Raw genomic sequence first — 20301 nt, forward strand, 5'->3', positions numbered from 1 at the left:
TTGGAATAGAGGCCATCAGGAGGTTTTTGGCACGTGCATAAATCAGCATTTATTCTTTTACAGCGAACCAAATACTCTCTCATCACACTCTCATCATCACGGGTTTAGGACCATTCAAGGGGTTTTGCAATAAGGCACAGGAAGCATCACCCCAAAATCACCCCCTGGGACTTCACAGGGGCAACGAAGCACCTGGCGATAAGGCCAATGTCATTTGCCTGGCTTTTGGGGTTTTTTTTAATGACACAAGTTTGTAGACAGGTGAGTAACAAGGCTTCTGTAGCAATGATTTCTAGAGATCATCACTATTGTTTTATTTGCCTCTACAGGACTTCTGTGAGATTTTAGTCATTGGATCTATATAAAAAAAGCCTGCAGGGGAGTAACAACAAAACATCCTAGTCGTTGCTTTAAAAATATCCCACCCTGCCCCGTCTTGCCTGAAGTAGCACAAAACTTTGCTGCAGAATTCTGTATCTTGCCACAAAGGCAGCGGCACCAACCGAGACGGGACTGAAGGACAGACACACACCCCGTGGGATGAGAGACCTCCCGCTTGTGCCAGGGTGTGCGTTTTAAAACAATGAAGTTACTTCCCAGCTTACGTTTGCCAAGCAGATAGATTAAAAATACAGCGTAAATACAATAATGGGAGGGTGGTATTTAAACATTTCCCATGAGTCTAATTCCAACATCTACTAATCCATTTTGAAGCCTTCCAGAATATCAATATGCAAAAGTTAAGCAGAGCTGAGGGAGGCCTGGAGTGTTGTCCGGTGTTCAAGAGCCTTCGCTGGATGCAATCCCTGCAGAAGGCCAGAATAAGCCAAACAACACCTCAGGCCTCAAAAACTGCTGTGTGTGAGGTTTATACACAGATAAACCTTCTGCCAGCTTTTTGCCTAGGATGAGCTTCATTCAGCTATTGGCACAAATCAAGCTAGGAGTTCTGGACACAGCAGATTTTTACCTAGAAACCTTGTTTTTACAGACAGGGAAATAAGTACGTACTAGAATGTGAGTTTACAATCACTTAAGTGAACGAGAACTATCCGGAACTCTTCAAACTGCCCTCTGGAAAAAAGAAGGCCCCAAAAATTTGAAGTATTTGAAATTTATTTTCTGCTTCTATTTTTCCTCTGGTGGATAGACCGCGACCTGTTTCTGAGAAGCGAATCCACAGAGGGAGCTGGAAGTGACCGCGCAGAAGTTTGTTACTTGTGCTTTCCCCTGTGCCTGAGGATGGGTGCTATTTCAGCTGATTCCTCTAGAAAAAGGGAAAATTAGGGAGCTCAGATATAACGGTTTATTTTCCTGAAGAACCGTTCAGCCGCACATGGACACCTGACATTCATCTTCCTCCATGTGTGCTGCGACCTGCGGTTCCTATTTCACAGATACTGCACGTAATTTTAGTAAACAGGACCCGAGCGCAGCAGCTGATGGCACAGAAACAAAGCGGGTAGGGCGAGCCGGGTCGCTGCTGTTTCCCAATTCCTGCCCTCGCAATACGGTCGGTTTGCACGGAAGAGACTCACAGAATTACACCGGGAGAGGCGGCAACCGGAGCGAGGACCCTTCAGCGTCACCTCCCTCCTTGTCACCTCTCCTGGACAACACACATTTACCTGGCATCACTGGCAAGGGGGAGAAGCATCAAATGAAGGATCTCAGTAATTCTTTTCTCCCGTTCATTGGCTAAAATGATTTTTCTCAACTTTACAAAAAGCAGTACATCGCTACTTGGGTTGCAAGCACACACAGAAGACAAAAGCCCCCAAAGCAGGGATGTTCACTGCAATAATCTGCCAAGTATTATCAACGTGAGGGAAGAAGTGGAATTTTCCTTGAGATCTCCCTGTCGAGGAGATCCCAGCCCCCTGCCTGCTTTCACTGCATGCTTCTCCTATTCAAACCGTTAACTTAAAGAACATACCTCTTTCTAAGGATTTTTAGGATTACAGCGTCCTTGCTTCTACGGTGGTGTCACCACTTCCCACACCATCGGGTTTTGTACAGCCAAAATAACACTGAATATTTCTTTTCATTTTTTAAACAGAAGTGGCTTAGAACACACAGAACTGTCTCGGAATTCGGCTCAAAGCTGATTTAGGAAAACCACACGCTCACCAACAGTCTTCAAGCAGACGAAGGGTTTGCTTCGCAATTTCCCATTAGTTTGTAAGAGACAAGGTCTGCAGGGTACCAGCTATTCCAGCTCCACGCCAGGCCCTGAATCACAAAAGTCTAATTCCAGACAGCACATATTTTGTAATCCTTCACCCAAGAAACCTGCTGGGCAGCCAGACTCCATTGATTAGAGAGGACCGCAGCTCTGTTTAGGTGGCGATGGCTTCCCCTGAGGTCACCCCGGCCACTTGGCTTTTAGCCACTTCTCACCGGGGCACAGAAAACCAAAACTGACTTACATCTTCAGCAACATCACGGGAAAATTACTTCGTTTAAAATATTCACGCTGGGCAGTGAATGGGAAAGAATCGTGAGGTGCTGTTAGGGTGGTGTTGAAATGAATTTCACGCTGCTTAATTTAAGCCAAGCAACTGATAGGCTTTGGGCTAAGGTTTAGTACGTTGTGTTGTATTGTGGTTTTAATTAGTTTTTTCCTTCCACAAGCTTCCAAACTCAGAGGTTTAGAAAGAGCTTTACGCACTAATAAATGAGGCTTACAAACACAGCGTTTCACTTTTTTTGCTTTTTACATTTTCCAGGGTTTTTTCTTTTTCCCCCAGGGAACCATCTTTCAGCCACTATGATCTCTTATTATTTTTCTTGCAGCAAGGACCGAATTCTAACATCACACAACTCCTGAACTCACAATAAGCCATTATATACTGCTAGAAATATCTTAGCAAGAAAAAGCCCTAATTCCCTAAGTACTATGCACTCTGTAAACAGCAACTCCCTTCCCCAAAACCTTGCAATCTAAAAACTGTACGTGCTGAGAGCAAAATACAAGTGAAAGGGCATCTTGCTATTGCCTACCGAGGTAATACTTGGGGGACACTTTATGGAACTTAATTGCTGTAATCAATCCAGGGCTCTGAGGACTTTCCAGGAGCTCTGGTTATTACGGTCTGCACTTGGCTGCCCACCGGCTGGACGGGACTTCAGGCACGGGGCTGATTTAAAACAAATGTCGGGATGCCACTGGCTAAATAGTCTCTCCATACATTTAATGTCGGGATAAATGGGAAGGTACTAAGTTATGCGAGGTAAAAACGCAAATCCAGGAAGAGGGAACAGCCAAAACCTTAGTCGACATCGAAGCTTCAGACATGGTCATATTTTTTCGGTACATAGTGCGGCCTGAACATGTTTTCCCAAATTCTCATGATTGCCATGAGCTTGTAACAATCTATCTCCATTTTACATAATAAAACAGTATTTGACAGTTAACTCTCTTAAATAAAGAGTTAAAAATTAGAAACTCAAACCCCAAATCCTTTTTTTTTTTAAATAACTGCCTCTAGTATTATCTCAAAATGGATTCTTAATTAAATGGCTTAGGAGAAACAATAGTTTAGTATTCCTTCTTACTGGCATCCAATAAGCATTCCAACCAAGAAAAAAATCCTTTAGGAATCACTATCGTACCCACGACCTCTTTGATTTGGCAAAAGCATAACAGAGAAAGCCACTGCAGATCTCATTCTGTGCAAAAAGCTCCTTCTCCGTCAAAATTCTCACATCCAGCAGTAACACAAATCTACAGATGAAGCCAACAGGACAACTTTAAGCACCTGCATATTGTTCTGTGCCAAAAGAAGAAAAAAAAGCCTTTGTCAGGAGTGGAATCTGTCAAAAGCTTGACAAGGTTTAAAACCCTAAAGTTTTTGCCATTACTTTGGGATCTTCTAGAAGAGATCCATCTGCTCAAAAATAATGTCACTGCTGCCAAGGGTTCTGCTGGCGCCCTAGAAATCTGCGCTGAAACGCAACCAAAAAGGCAGGGAATGGGTACGATTCCAGAAGGAAGTCAAGGCCTGCTCTAAGGTACAGAAAATTACCCAGCAGAAAAAAAGAAAGACATTCAAAGATAACAAAGCAGAACACGAAAATCACGGGTAAGGAACTGAAGGCCAGCAGATGGAAGATGGTTGCTTGCTCACAACCACCCTTATATCAATATCGGCCCAAGTCAGTTCCCCTGGGGTGGGCAAGCATTTCATCGAAGGCAGATGCAAACCCATTCCTTGCACTTCCAAAGAAACAGAAAGATGAAGGGAAGGATATAAACCATATCCAGTCAGCTCTGCTTTAGGAACTTCTGGGCTAAACAAAGCGAAACCCCCAGGGATCAGATTCTGGGTAGAGAAACTGCTCGTGCTGGCCATACGAGTCCTAAATAATAAAATATTTCAATGTCATGATAACATCATGCTGATCTAAACATATTACCCGTATTTACCACCTATAGCAAAAGAGATTTGGGGATGGACATAGTTTATATAAGTTTTATATGTAGTTTATGTAAGTATTAATGCATCCATGGCACTCCTTGCAGGAGACCAATCACCGAGAGATCTCCACGCTCCAGAACAATTCACCGCAAACCCAAGTGCCCTGTGTGGCCGGCAGGCTTGTATTAAACTCACATTTTCTTTAGCACGTTTTTGCATTAACTCAATGTTTTGTGTTTCATTCCTTACATGCACTCGCAGAGAATTCTCCACACCGGGTGCTCGCTCCCTGGAAGCTACAGGGCTGAACGCTCAGCTCTGTGTTCAGCTGCAGCGGCTGCTCCGTACATCCCACTTTCTGCAGCACAAAACCCGCAGGAGAATTCGATCGCTAAAGAGCTCTCCCCAAGTCCATTCTGCAAATCCTCTTGTGTGCCATTAGCTCCGTGCGGACTCTGTTGTTAAACCAGCGCTTCCCCCTGTGCCCAGCATCTCTCCCCAGCTTGGCAGCAGGCGGGGAGGCTGCGGAGGCAGGGGGAGGAGGAGGAGAGAAGGAGGAAGAGGAGGAGGAAGAGGAGGCTTCACACCGAGCTGCAGCAGCCTCTGCACAGCCACAGGACTGCGGAGCCCCCTGGGAGCACGGCCAGTGCTCCCTGCCGGAGGGACGAGCCAGCACAGCGTCATCTTTGGAGAAAGAGGCCACTGGTGACAGCTGGGGGTGGCAGAGGCCACATCTGCCCCAATTGCCCCTCAGCTTTGCAGAAGCGTGAGCAGTAGGGACAGCCAAGCCTTTCTGAGACACAGAGAGGGCAGTGAGCCTGCTCTGTCGCCTGGCTATACGTTCACGTACATATGGAGGAGCCGAGCGCTTCCACGTGGGGTACTCACGCTCACCTTCCGTCCTGGTGAGGATCTGCAGGACCCTTCTGCTCGGAGCCATCTCCTAAAGGAAGATTTTTACGCAGCTCTCCCTCCCAGCAACACACAGCAGAGTAAAAAGTACAAAATCCCAGAGTTCCCCCTCTCTGCCCTCTCCTTGGAAGCACATTTCATGCACCTCCTCTCCAGAAACAGGGCCTGGAGTCCCAGGCTCCTAGTTCCTACCCCCCGTACATCTTGTCAGGGCCCAGGATGTGCAGGACACACCGTGATCACAGGCACAGCAGCATTCAGGCTGTTTCTTATTGACACTTGTACCTGTATCGCCCTTGTTGTGGCCCTGCTGCCCTGACATAGCCCCTTCTGGATCGCTCTCTCCTGCGGCTCTTAACGTCCATCTCAACGTTTGAGAAGAGCTGTGCAAGCCACGCTACTGAAACACGAACATATTACCGAATTAGTAAGAGACACCAAATAAGTGAGAGGGGAAAAAAAGTGCTGAGGCTCACAGAGGAGGGAACAACTCTTCCTCTCTCTGCCCCATCACCCCGAAGCAGCAACCCAGAGGGTGCTGATTGTGCAGCTTGGCCAATTCACCTCAAACTGACGGCAGGAACAAGAACTGCAGCTGCTGAAAGAGGAAAATAAAGCAGAGAAGAGCAGGATCTGGCTCGTTCCTCCTGGCAGCCGGAGCTCTGTGTCAGCAGCACCGTTGCAATGCACAGCAAAGGCACAGAGGGACTTGCTCTAGGAGAAAGGAGCAAAATAAAATTAAAGCAAAAAGAAAAACCAACCCAAACGCTTCTGGGATCTCTCGAGACTGCAGCACGTACCCGGCCAGGCTTGGGAAACCACTCTGCTGATTTTCGTCCTGAAAATGTTTGATAGGGGAAAGCTGGTTAATCTTCCAGCTGCTGCGAAGCAGCTTTTTTGGCAAGTAATGCAGCAGCCGCAGTTGGGTGAAGAGGCAACAGAACCAAAGGGAGGAATTATTTAATGGCTGGAAGAAATGAGCAGGAATCAAGACTTTTGGGCTGCACTTCCCTGAAATGCATCAGTCCAGCTCCACTGAAACCCAGTTGGTTTTACGCCTCAGTTCAGTTCTGGCCTATTGGGTACATGTAATTTCTATTTAGGCCGGATAGGTTTGAAAGTGTTCAGCAAAACCAGCCTGAAAAACAGGCTGTGATAACTTTGGACCTACCTCTTCACAGATTAGTTTTCAGCAGAACAACACTGCAGTGTTTTTATTTATTTACATCATTGTTGTTGTTATTCTGAGGATATAGACCAGAATTTAGTATTTTGTTGTTGTTAAGGAATGCAAAATACTCAATTCTGATGCCAAACAGATCTCGCATATCTTTTATAAATTACATTCTTGCTTATGAAGGAAGACACAAAATATCTGTGCAAAGTTACATGCCTTTGAATATATTTTTCCACTTAGCAAATACCACTTGCAGGCAAGAACCTGAATAAGAAATCTTACAACAGGAGCTTCCTCTTGCAGATAAGATGACAACTACGGAAGTGTGATGGGTTTGCGCGTTATATTCAAGCATCTTAGAAATAGATTTTAGTACTGAGCATATTACATATTAGAATGACTGTCGCGATCACCCATTAGATATCATGACTTTAAACTTCAAACTTGGTCAATGCCAGGGACACTCTTGGCCTGATGTAGTCGAAGACCCAACATATTAAAAAAACAAACAAAAAACCAAAACCAACCAAACAAAAAAAACACAACAACCCTACAAAAAATAATGTATAAAACCAATGGCTAATGATCAACCTGACTATTTTGAACCTGAAACTGTACACACAGGAAAATATTTGATGTAGCGATCTTTTCTGGACCACTCTGAACTAGTAACAACAAAGCCCTCATCCTCAAAGCGTTTTTTTCAGTAGTGTGCAAACTCTTTTTTAATCTTCCAAATGTACGTGGTCCAGGCACTGGGAGGCATAACACCTCCTTGAAGCACAGCGCTTTACACACGAAATACACTGAAATACGTGTAACTTGGAAGTCGTAAAGCAAAGACTCCCCCCATGCTGGTGCAGTTTTACCTGCAGAGCACACAGAGCACCAGCCACAACTCCCCTTCTCAGGAAACGTTGGACAACGAGAGGCTCAGAAAAACAAAGAGAATAACTGAACACACCAAGGATGTGCTTGGACAGAAAGAGACCAAAGTAACAGGGAAATTGCTTTCGCAAGGGCTGGGTGGGCTACGTAATTCAAAACCCTGTGTAGAAATTCCTGCACTACATAAGCCTATACAGAACGGAAAGGAGCCAGAGGTAACACGGGACAGCTCTCATTGAAAAATGAGATGGAAAGGTCTTACAGTGAAAGGGAAAGGTGCAAATCTGATTCTAAGCCAACCAAAAGGAAACACTTGTGTGTGATAAATTCAGAACAGAACAGCGGAGCTCAAAATTTCACAAGGTTCTTAAATATTATAATAGAGAAACAATCTTCAGCGCAGGTGTGACCAGTGGCAGCATCGGCACTGGAAATGACACTCGATGGCAAGTTGCAAAGCCTAAATCAACTTCTTAATTCCGTTCAGCAAAAAAAATTTCTATGCATCCACCACCACTCCATGAATTCTAAATGTATAACAGGAAATATTCCAGTCTGTGACTCTCTTCCTCCTCCACTCCCACTCCTGCTGTGTTTACATACAGCAGACCTCATGTATTGAAGGGAACATCACTTGATGTGTTCCTGAAATGAATCCACTCCCGGCTGTAACGCAATAGCTATTCAACATTGTATTGAAGCACTTCCTACCACTCTGCTCCTTAGGACGGCAAGTAAAAAACAAGACAACTGCAATTAGCATGGAAAAATGTAGGGAGGCAAAATATAACTCATTTGTCCATTTTTCCAGCTGTCAATATCCTGTTCATTTTCTAATAAGAGATCGATAAAAAGTGCAAAGTTCCAACAGTCCTGTCTAACGGTGTACAAAAACGTCCTGAGAACGTTTTAACTTGAATAAGCACCATAATAGGGATAAAGCCACTTCTCATGTCTTGTCAGAAACTTCGAAAACAAATATACTCAGAAGTATAATAACTCTGCCCATTTTTCTTTTTTAAACAGGCACTTCGGCAAGTACATGATTGAATGTCAGTACAGCAATTTTGCTTAAAGAACAAGAGCTCTGGTGAGGTGGGAAACTGCTGTTGGCCCATATCCATGGTGAGTGCCCAGGTCGAATGGCAGCGGGTACCTCTGCTGAGCAGCTTGTCGCAGGGCCAGGTCAACGGAAACAAAGTGGTGATAGGAACTTAAAAAAATAATATATATATAAATATATATATAAATATAAATATATATATATGAACGATTTTGGTCAAGACATCCAGAGGGTAAAGGGACCATCACACCCTGTGCTCCACTTGTTTATTCTCCTCTTGGCATCTGAGATCACCACTAATTGTTCCGGAAAATACAATTTTATCGTGGTATCTCATGACCTATGTATCTTAGCAGAGATTAGCTGATGTTTTGTCAGAATCCATCATTTTCCCAGGCAAAATAGATACATTATTCAGGGGATACACCAATCACAGAAGAAACATGGCTTAAAAATACTGTCAAGGAGTCCTCTATTGAAAAGAAGAGTTTGTAAAGAAGCAGAATAGTGGGGTAACCATTAGAAACATTGGTTTATTCACAGGGTTCTTGGAGAATAAAGGATGAGAGGTTCTGAAAAAGTTTTGTTTGAACTAGTAGGCCAGAGGATTTCGGGCTGTACTCGACTCTGTGAGCAGGAAGGGGGAACGGGGACAATGCCTTGGCCACTTCACCCTATAGCTCTTTCCAAGGGGGTGAGAGGTGCAAAGGGCTCATTTATGGCCATAATGGACATGGTTATTAAAAAAAAAAAAATCCTCCAGCCTCATACACACCAAAAGTACCCAGTTCAGCAAAGAAAACTTGACATTTATAATAATATAATCACTAAGTGCGATGCCAGTGTACCAAGGACAAACAGCAGAAGGAAGCAGAAAGAGCTGAGCAGTGATAGTCGATTTGCAGGGAACTGTCTCAGCATGGGGGGAAAAAAAAAAAAAAAAAAGGACTCACAGGGAAAATGTATTTGGTATAAGCGGATTTCTCTCAAAATAGAAGGGCTTCGGCAGTTTTATATGAAGCGTTAGCAGCTCATTCAAACACACACTTCACCACTTCGGTACTCAGCAAGATGATAGGGAGTATTTGTTCCTCATGATTTCTTCCATGTTGCTGTAATAAATCAAATCGCTGCCAGGCTGCATCCCCCATGCTGGTGAAACAGCACAAGCAAATAGCTCCATCTCTGTAAGTTATATAGCCTTGGTGCTACCTGACTTTTTAGGGAAAAAGCAAAACAAACCAAGAGAGCAGCCCCTTGTCCCAGGGGGGCACAACAGACTCATCAGAACTTGCAGTTGGACAGAACTGCCCCCTTCCTGCCCTGAAAGTCGTCCTTCAGCTTTCATAGAGTGACAGAATAGCTGAGGTTGGAAGGGACCTCCTGAGCCCAACCCCTATATATCCATATGTATGTATGTACATACACATATGTATGTGTATATATAGACACAAACCCATCATCTGTTCGAAGCGAGTCTGTCAGGAACGGAGCCAAGTTAAAGAAAGCCAGAAGCTTAGAGGAAGGGAAGGCAACGAAAGATGCGGGAGCGAGGAAGAGGAGGCCCCAAAGTTATTCAGCACACACCAAATGACACTGCCCGCCTGTGCTTGGAGACATTCTCCTCTAACTCCCCAGCTGCCCACAGTTAATTTTGAAGAACTTGTCTCCTGTGTCATTTTCCAGAGGAGAAATCCCTTCTGATGCCCAGTGACACAGAAAGCTGGGCACAAACCCGTGCCCCAGCACGCCAGCCTGTAAGCTTCAATGGAGCGAGGGAGCTCCAGTCCAGGCTTGTCTTTTCTTCGGTTTACGAAATGAACAATGAAAAACTCCCTCTAGGCCGCACTCCCCAATAGTTCCAGACATACATGATGTTACATCAGGAGTGACTGGCAGGCAGCTGAATTCACTTGGCGCACACAGGTCCACGGCCTGAAAGATGTCGTGCGTGGAGAGAACCACGATGCCCAGGAGCGACGGACCTCTCCTGCGGAAAGAGGGAATTACCTGGACAAGGACAAAAACCATGCCCACCAACAGGCTGGTGACCTCCTCCCCGTGCAGAAGTACAAACATATTGCACCTGAATGTAAGTAAATGTTGAAGACACTGATAACAGGAAAGGACATGGCAAAATGAGACACTCAAGAACTGAAAACAGTCCACTGTTGGCATGAAAATCACCAGCAAAGCACTGTGGAAAAATACAAACCAGGATCTGATGGAAGTTTGCAAGCAAATTTTGACAGCACCTGCGATCCCTACAGAACTCAGCGTTCAGCCGGCTAAGTGACATTTTGAAATTAATTACTGGATTCCAAATGACCGTGAACAGTTGTCAGGCTCGTCCTGTTTGTAAAGTCATCTGCATTTGTGTAAGCTGCTGATTTTTAAAACCAGGCTGTGCTATCTCTGTAAAGGCACGCTCAATGGAAAAACATCTAACAGCTCGGTATCTCATACGCAGAATGTGTTTTAGGGAGATAGGGAAGCAAGCCACGACACCGATAAACCACAGGCTAAGCTTCTCCCCTTATTTATTATTCCTATGATGTGTCCCTTCAGCACCAAGAGCCACATTCCTCCCCCAGATGCCCTTGAGCCATTTACGCTTCCGAGCATTTTCTTAAGCACTGGGAAATGTTTAAAGCAATCTGCAATCCAGGATCAGCACATTTATGAGAGGCCCTTGTCATTTTGGCTGCACTTCACGGTCATTCAAGAGTTCACCACAAGGAATCCAACAGCAGGAGTAAACCCGTAGTTAACTATACACCTTAGTCCTTCATATGAACAAACAATATTACTCAACACACACTATCCCAATCAGGTGAGCTCTTATAAATATTATTTATGATTCTTACTGAAAGTTTTATTTGACTACCATACTACCAAATCACAACATTGCATTTAACAAACAGAACACTTGAGTCAGATAGAAAATTATTTTCCTGTGAGCACAAAACATTAGACATGGTAAGAATAGTCCATGCTGTAGTAATACTAGGAGTTTGGGAATTTTAGTAGAAAAAAAATCTAAGCAAAAACAGCCAAGCAAACCCCCAAACAGAAAACAAGCTAACTTTCCAACTCTGCCAGACAGCCTTTTACACGAAAGGAAAACGTCAGACAGATGATGATTCATTAGTCAAGGCAATCTATTAGGAACTAATGGAAATGAAAACAGATTTGAAACTGTCAAAGACACACAAACGCTTTGACCATGTAAAAGTCAAATCTCAATGAGAGTTCAGAAGGCTTAATGGGCAGAGGATAATCTCTTTAGCAGAAATTATCTACTCTGTTCGCAGCCAAGACAGACTTTAATGCACACTTGACACTAAAAATCCTACAGAAACAGCGAGGAGATAACTGGCAGCAGTTCGGCAAACGATCCTGGAATGACGAGGTCCTGACATTACTCATCCTTTTTGGATTAAACATCAGAAAACTTAACTAATCCAGCAGAGAAACAAAGAACAGCTTTGCTTGAAGAGAAGCCGAGGGTCGCCAACAGCCGGATGGCACCGCAAACTGTTCTCGTGGTTCACATCCAGATCCATGGCCTCTCCGGGGAGCCACAGAAAGGAAACCCAGCTGCCTCCTACTGATGATCAGCCCCACAACTGAGGGTCTTACGAGCCCACCCAGCTCCCGGTTTACAGAAGGAGCCCTCCCGAAGAAGGATGACTTCAGCATGTACTCCACATTTTCCCTGTGCAGTCTTTATTATTAATTTTACCAAGAAACCAAGCAGAGATTTTTGCAAGTATGAAAACTCCTCCATGCACTGTAAAGAGGGTGTGTATCGCCAGGCTTTCCACCGCCAGAGAATCCTGCTGGCAAGCAAGAAAAATGCACCGACCCTCACAAGCAGCCTCCAGCCCTGCCTGCAAAATCCATCGAGCCCTATAAAATGACCATCAGATCTAAACTACCAACTTTCAGTCTCCAGCTTGAAAATCTCAGAAGAAACGATGCACCCAATAACCACTGAAAGCCTCCTAACCCCACTGAAAGTCCCAGGTTTTATTTGACAGCTGCGTGAAGCCTTTTGCTTGAACTCAGCTGCCTGTTGTACAAAGATGTTCCGTAAAACATGTTGGGTGTTACAAAACTCACAGCAGTAAGCCTGGGATTGCAGAAAGAGCTGATAAACTCTGCAGGCACAGAGGATAAGTTTCAGAAGCAAGTGTAAGGGAATGCCCATGATCACATTGTATGTGCTCTGTCCTCCCAGGCAGATGTATAGGAAAGATGTATAGGGCAAGCAAAGACCACCATTCCTTCTCCGTGAGAGATGACAAAGAGGTACCAGACAAGGATCCAGTCGATATTTAAATATGAACTTCCCTACTGAGGTTTGTGCTTCTATAATCACGTTTTTCTGCTTGAGCAGCATCCAGAGATCTTCTTGTCCCACTTGCCATGAGGAAAAGCGCACAGGAGCAACACAAGGGATGGCTGGTGAGAGGAGCAATGTCACCAAGGGGGTGGAGGACACTGTCCCCAAAACACCGACACCGACCTTCTGCGTGGCGAAGGAACCATGTTTGCCCACTATTTGCATCACCCCTTTCCTAAAAATTCTCAGCAATGCTCTCTCAAGAATGATACGTGATAACTGGAGACAAAACTTCCAGATCAGCACGGTTTTTACACAGATGTCACATCCACCTTTCTCACAGAGGAATGAACGCCCAGGGCGATTGCTCTGCACCGCAGCAGCTCCTTGCTGGCTCCTGCGGCTGACACATGATGTTATCAACTTGTGGTAATATCACAGTTTGTACCACTGGTTACCAATACACTGGAACTGCTCCAAGCAGAGCTTTCTACCCTAACGTATGACCTCAAGCCATTAACACTGTGGATAAAGTCCATACCTGTCACCACACACATTGCCAGTATGATAATGCTGTAATGACAGGGACGCATTGCACGGCCAGCCACTGTTTTCCCAAGCACCAAGACGAGAGGAAACGGCCTCAAGTTGCATCAGGGGAGGTTGAGGTTGGATCTGGGGAACAATTTCTTCCCCAAAGGGCTGTGGGGCATTGGAACAGGCTGCCCAGGGCAGTGCTGGAGTCACCACCCCTGGAGGGGTTGGACAGACGGACATGAGGTTCTCAGGGACAGGGGGCAGTGCCAGGGCTGGGGGAACAGTCGGACTCAATCTTAAAAGGTCTTTTCCAACCAAAACGATTCTGTGATTCTATTTTCCAGCTCCCTGCTACAGCTCTGATGATCCAGGGCTGTAGAAACGGCTCCTGCATCCACAGTCCTTCCTGCTGCCCTTTGCGTGGCCAACCCTGAACATCAGCTCCCAGGTCAACAACCAGTTTGTTCCTACAAACACCAAAGGACTTTCAGAATCTAAAATGCTTTTATGGACCTGGGCATGAACCCCACCAAAAGCGCTTATCTAATTCTTGGTGATAGAGTTTGAACTCGCATAGTACCTTTGATTGAAGCACATCATCCTGGCTTATAAAGCAGTAAAAAAAATGAAAATCCTGCTTCTCTGGTGTACTGAGAGCTCCCTCTAGCACCGGAGTAGGAGGCAGGGATGAGAAGAGCCCGAGGGAAACCAGAATAGGGCTGGATGCCGGTCAAACAGCAAAGAGACATCCAGAAAAGAAGGTGCGTATACAGCTAAAGAGAAGGAGACCATGATGGAGAAAACACAAATAGGTGAAGGCAGCTACCAAAGAGCTACTACAACAGAGACATCCAGGGCAAGACAAGACTCCCTTACCTCCTCCTTTAGAGGTCAGAGAGGCAGCACACAGAAATCCAACCAATATTTCAATATGAACTTCCCTACCAAAAATACACGCAGAAGACCAAGTCATAAATCAAATGCCATCTTAAACACCTTGAACGCAAGGAGGAAGCAGATGAGCTGAATGGGAAACGCTGGCATTATTAAGCAGTCCTTGCTAATCCCGACCCTTCGCCTGGTGCAAAACCAAGCTGAGCTTCTATGCAGCGATTTCCAACGGCCCTGATAGCTGACTCAAGTGCAGAAGATAAAGCCTCTCGCGTGTTGACAAGCCTTAAACTTACACCTTGTGAGAAGTGAGGAAAACCATTTCACATGCTCAGGTGCTGCTCTGAAGGTATAAATATTAAAAAAAAAAAAAAAAAAAAAAACAACAAAACAACAAACTAAGAGGGCTCAGTCTGATAGTTTCCCAGGTGCAAAAGGCTGAGGCTCACCTGTGGCACGCATCAGTCCCCATCATTTGCTGGGGCTGGGAAGGACTCTGCATGAGAAGGTACTTGTTGCGGATTCCTGGAGATAAATTTTCAATGAAATACAGTTCTAATGGAAAATGTCATTTTGCAGAAAATGCAGTTTCTTATGGGAGCGTTTCGTGGAAGTCTGTTTCTGAAAAAGATGGAGTCTCTACTGAAACCAAAGAGCACTGGAAAATTCTGGACTGAACTGAGATCTTTCCCCCCTGTAAGCAGACACACTCCTCTCAGTTCACAGCTGGGAAGGTGAAACAGTTTGATTTTCTCACCCAATGGACCTCACTGTCATAATCCTCCTGTGCTAATGGGTTTTTATGTCCTATTCTTTTGTTATCAAGAATGTCAGACATATTTCCCTACAAGGCAAACACATTTTCATTCCCCAAAGGGTGACCCTATTTAGATCTACTCAAAGCATTAAAAAAGCCCCCAAAAAATCCCCCAAAACCACAGGGCAAGGCAACAAACTAGGCCAAAATCTTCACTGGGAAGATGTTTCTTTCTATGGTCATGAACATTCCATCAACTGAAAGGCTGCACTCTGTGTTCATTAGAAGGGCACATGTGCCTGTAGACGTTGTTTGCTTCCATATCTCTGCACCTCTGTTCTTCAACGTGGCAACCACTTTTCATCTACAATTGCTGGTAGGTTTTTCTCAGCTTCAACAGTGTAATTTTCCTCCTCCAAAATGCCTCACACTAACTAGTGCATCATCTACTTCACATTAATCATCACAGCTGGTAAACGCATTCTAATACCCATACACACACCCAGCCCACTTCCTTATACATATATATATAAATAAAAATATGTATTTTTACATATATTATATATATATGCACACATACACACTACAATAACAGCTTCAGTTACAAAAATCATCTATATATTTGTTCACTGTTAAAAAAATGTCATGTTTGTTCCTGGTTTTAACAGGAAAATGTCACCTGCACACTTTTCCTAGAGCATCCTCTGATCAGTTAATCTGTGTATTATCTACCAGAAGAGACCAGGTATAAATTCAGCACACACCTCAGCTTCCCTGTCTTTAAATGTTGTGATTTTATTGTAGCTTTCTGAAAGTGAGCAGGTATACTCTCTGTCTGCGCCCTACACCGATCGTTCACCTTTTCCTCCAGTGCAAATTAAAATTTGATATGTACACGTAGGACTTCTAACAGGTGCAGGTTTATGACTGAAAAAACCTCATTGTGGATATTTGAAGTCAGAAATCAGCTGAACGGCACACTAACTGTAACACCACTATATTTGCTTGAAGCAGTTCAGAGGCACTCAGCGACACACATCTATTTCAGTCCAGTGAAGACGGACAGAGGTTAACCCTTGATCACAACTGCTGCTCTTCCCATTGCTTTCGTTCCTAAGAACCAGATTTACCGTGATAAACCCAGCTCATTAGTTAGTCTGTACAAGCCCCAAGGAAGGAGGGCATGTGGGTTTTCATTTTAGAGCTAGGCGCAGCTCTAGCTCCTACCGCATTTCCGCACAAGTCCTGCCTAGGAGAGCGCCTAAAGCCGGCTCAGCTCTGGTTAAGCTCGACCCAGAGCAGCTGCCTGCCAGGTTGGAGGCTGAGACAGACCTGAGTAAATGCCGCTAGTTCACCGCCTTCCAACAGTTTTCTGCTACTTTGGACACGCACCGGGATTTCCATCAGAGAAAACACAGAGTGAACACGGCCCACATGCAAAATAATGAAAACTGGGGTAAAAAACCACAATCATTTGTTAGCTTTTATTTCTCACTATGAATATTAGGCCATTACTATAGAAAGCTGCTGTATGGATTCTGTGAGGGCAAATGTCCACTTTAGGAAGATGTTACTGTATTAGAATGACACATCTTGATATGGTTTATTTGATGCTAGAACCAGCGCAGGTAGCACAAGTCCTCGACTGCATGTCCCCTGCTCCAGGGGATGGAAGAGCACGTCGAGGACATCGGCTTGTAGATCCCACAGTTCACCAGCTGCACAACAGCTGGGCTGAGCCTTCCACATCCTAAACCCCAGAACAACTGAGGCCTTTTCTTTCACCTTTCCACGCTCTCACTTATTTTCTCTTAACCACGGGGAACCAGTATTCTACCCTTGATTTGTTTTTCACTATATTAATTCTATTACGTTGGATTTCTTTGGCTTGGGAGTAATACTCATATGACCCATCACACTACCTGTTTGCCAGAATATTGTCTCAGTGGGCGTTCTCAACTCATGAGTCAGAATCCAAAATAATAATAAGGTATAATGTTTGAAGCAAGTGGTTCAGGAGCATAAAGCAAACAAACACTTGGGGAATTTTATCTGCTTTGTGCCTGAGCCTTCGGGGTTTACAGCCTCCAGCTTTTCCATATGACTGGGAGATCTAGATTGCTTTTAGGGTTTGGTGGTTTGGTTTTGGGGTTTTTTTTTGTTAATGAAAGCTGAGATTCTCACATATTCCCACGATTCCAGAAGCTGAGTTTATCACAAACATTCTCAAGTGCTGAGAGACTGTAAATTACAAAAGCTGTAAACAGCATTATCATGAACTAGTCAAGTGTATTTAAGAACTTGGAAATTACTTTTTCATGCCAAGCTTTCAAAGCAGACAGCTAAAGACCGAGTTCCTCTGTTACGAACATGATTTTTACAGTACAATCTAACGCAGATGTCTGTGTAACAGGCAGGTCTCTGCTCTTCTGCTGTCATTCAAACTGCTTAAACCACTTTTCCCAAATAATGTTCTTGGAAGAAACCAGTGGGGCTTTACTGAAATACATGGAGTTAAGCATCTCAGAAACACCCTTGAATCCCACCAGACATTTATCTGCATTCTCTAGTGAACTTTGAAATCCAGCTTTTATAGCTAAAAGATTCCTTCTACAGCAACAACCATCCAGCAAATTAGCCTTCTCATCCATACTACTATACTTCTAAGTTGCCTTACTAAGAGCATATTTATACTTTGCTGAAAGACATTATCCCAGCACAAGACAGATTCGGGCCTGAGAACAGTCCCCAAGAATTCATGCTTTGCCTGGTTTACAGAAACACCCAGTCGGATCCTAAAACACATCCCCGAAGGAACTAACACACTCATATACACTTGGCATGGCAACTTGTAAGCAGCAGCGAGAGAAAACACAAATTAACACATGCATACTAAAAAGGCAGGAATTTCGAAATTGACCCAAAGCAGCCGAGTTTTGAAAGAATTCAAACACATCGTTTTGGAGGATTCAAACACATCGTTTTGGAGGATTCAAACACATCGTTTTGGAGGATTCAAACACATCGTTTTGGAGGACTCAAATGCATGGGGTTTCGTCTCAACACAGTGTGTCGCATTAGTTAATTTCAATTCTGCACAGTCCTGGTTCCCCTCCCTCTGAAATAAACAGATGCTAAAACCAGTTGCTGGTATGTGAGGCAACACGTAGACAGATTTACACTTCCCAGCCCTACACCGACACAACCTCACTGCCAGGTGAGGCAAAAATCCTCATCTGAAGCGACACAGGGTCCCGTCCGTTCTCCTGGGGATGCCACATCACACGATACATACGTCTGCATTGACGTACGCTCTATTTTATGGGATAATCTGTGCATTTTACGAGCTGGCCACAAGGCCTTATGTAACAGATCCCTGTTTAATATGGAACGGGGTGCTCATCGCCGCGGCAATCCCGGCAGTTCCCTCGCCCCGAGTGATTCTGCTCCAGGGGGCTCCTGCGCAGCTACCGCTGGAAATTAAAATAAAATAAAATAAATTAAAAAAAAAAACCCACGGCACTTGGACAACTGCCCCTGACGACGCTTATTTTGGGCATCAAGCTCCGACCACGGTAACGGGGCCTCCGTGCTGCAAGAGAACCATTTTGTGAGGGACGGCGCCGGCTCCCCAGCCAGGCTGCTGCACACTGGGTGATGCCGGTGGGGAGATCGCTCCCCAACCAACAACCCCGGCCTGCCGCGGTTTCTTTCGGGCGACGCAGCCCCTGTCACCCCCGACGATGCCTCGGCCACCGCGGGCCCGCGCGGCTGCTCCGTCCGTCCGTCCGTCCGTCCGTCCCAACGCGATCCGTGCAACTTGTGCCGCTGGAAGCAGCGGCTCCCCCCGCGGTGCCCGCGGCTGCGGGACCCGAACCGCCGCCGCTCCCCGCGTTGTGTAACGGGGGAGCACCCCGGGCGGCTCCGGCCGGCACACGCCGCCTCCGCCCGCAAAGCCTGCGGGGCGCGGGGCTATGTCCGCGGGTCCCCCCGCCGCACTCACCGCCTCCGAGTCTTCAAATCCATGCAGGTACAAGTTGTCGTACATGGAGGTCCGCTGACGCCGGGCGCCTCTCTCGGTGCGGAACCGGCGCTGCGAGGCGCCGCGGGGGAGGGCCCGAGCGGCGGCGGAGGCCTGTGCGGCGGCGGGGCCGATCCTGCCCTCTCAGCGCTGCGGACGCCCCAGCCGCGGCGCCGCCTCCCGCGCCCACCGGCTGCCGCCGCAGGTGCCGTTGCCGGCGCCGCAGCCCCCCCGCCCCGCTCCGCTCCGCTCCGCTCCGCGCCTTCCCGCCCGCCGCGGCCCGCTCCCCGCGCCGCCGCGCCTCATTGGCTGCGGCGCGCGGCCGCCGCGCCGCCATTGGCTGCCACGCTATACCGCCGCGCCGCCATTGGCTGCGACGCGGCGCGTTACCGCCGCCTTGCGGAGCGCTGCCGAGCACCGGTGCCCCCCGCCACCGCCTCACGGCGCCGGGCCGCGGCCCTGGCGAACTGCCGGCCGCTGCTGCCTGCAGGCGGCGGGGCCACCTCCTGCCAGGGTGCCCAAGGAGGGGCAAATAGCGAGGGGCATTTCTTTCTTTCTTTGCCACAGCCTCACTTCTTCCAGATCTCAGGGAACAGCGGTTGGTTTCTGAGGAGAAACACAACCCACCACCCCCCACCAAGGTGTGGCAACAAACCAACCAAACCCCCACAGTGTGTCCAGGGGACACGCAAACCTCAGCCCACAGGTGAAGAAACCACATCCAGGGGAGCTAATTAACTGCACAGTCACACAGCCAGCCCTTCACATGCAAGTCTCTTGACTTCCCATCTCACAGGCCTGCGCACTGAATGCTTCTCCTTCCCAAAACATTAAAACTTGTGAGCAAGCATAACACTAGAGAATAGCCCTATGTGATAAAAGGCACATCAATAATAATAAAAGGAATTACAGGAAAACAAATTTACTTCCTATCCTTATTAAAACAATTATTTTAAATTCCATCCCCAGTGCAATCAGATCCCACATCCCCGTGTTCACAAACACCTCCTATCTTTCTTTTCCGTTTGCTTAATTTACTATTCCTTACAAAGGCTTAATTTAGTTCTGCGAAGCTACCACTAATCACTTGGGAAGTGTCCAACAGATATTTGAAGCAAAGCCAAAGGTGTTATTCTCCCCACATTCCCAACCTCTTCCAAATTTAATCAAAGATTCACACAGAATCACAAAGTTACGGTAAGTCTTATTCCCAATTTGCTACCTCTATGCTCCCCGTGTATTCTTCTATCTATATAACCTCCTGGTTTGCAAGAGCTTATGTATCT

The 20301-nt window shown here is 46.0% G+C and overlaps 1 protein-coding gene across 4 annotated transcripts in view; it reads right to left on the minus strand.

The window, feature by feature from the left end:
* Positions 1 to 19269, minus strand: part of CACNB4 (calcium voltage-gated channel auxiliary subunit beta 4) — a 58472-nt gene extending 39203 nt beyond the window's left edge. For all 4 annotated transcript variants that reach the window (XR_010606370.1, XR_010606371.1, XM_065637359.1 and 1 more), the window contains exon 1: positions 18998 to 19269. Coding sequence is in view for 2 of the 4 variants with exons in the window: in XM_065637359.1 (XP_065493431.1) it covers positions 18998 to 19042 (45 nt within the window). In the remaining 2 variants the exon portion in view is untranslated. The remainder of the gene's footprint in view (positions 1 to 18997) is intronic.
* Positions 19270 to 20301: the final 1032 nt, after the last annotated feature.

This window comes from Caloenas nicobarica, chromosome 6 (genome assembly GCF_036013445.1).
Source record: "Caloenas nicobarica isolate bCalNic1 chromosome 6, bCalNic1.hap1, whole genome shotgun sequence".
Lineage (NCBI taxonomy): Eukaryota > Metazoa > Chordata > Aves > Columbiformes > Columbidae > Caloenas > Caloenas nicobarica.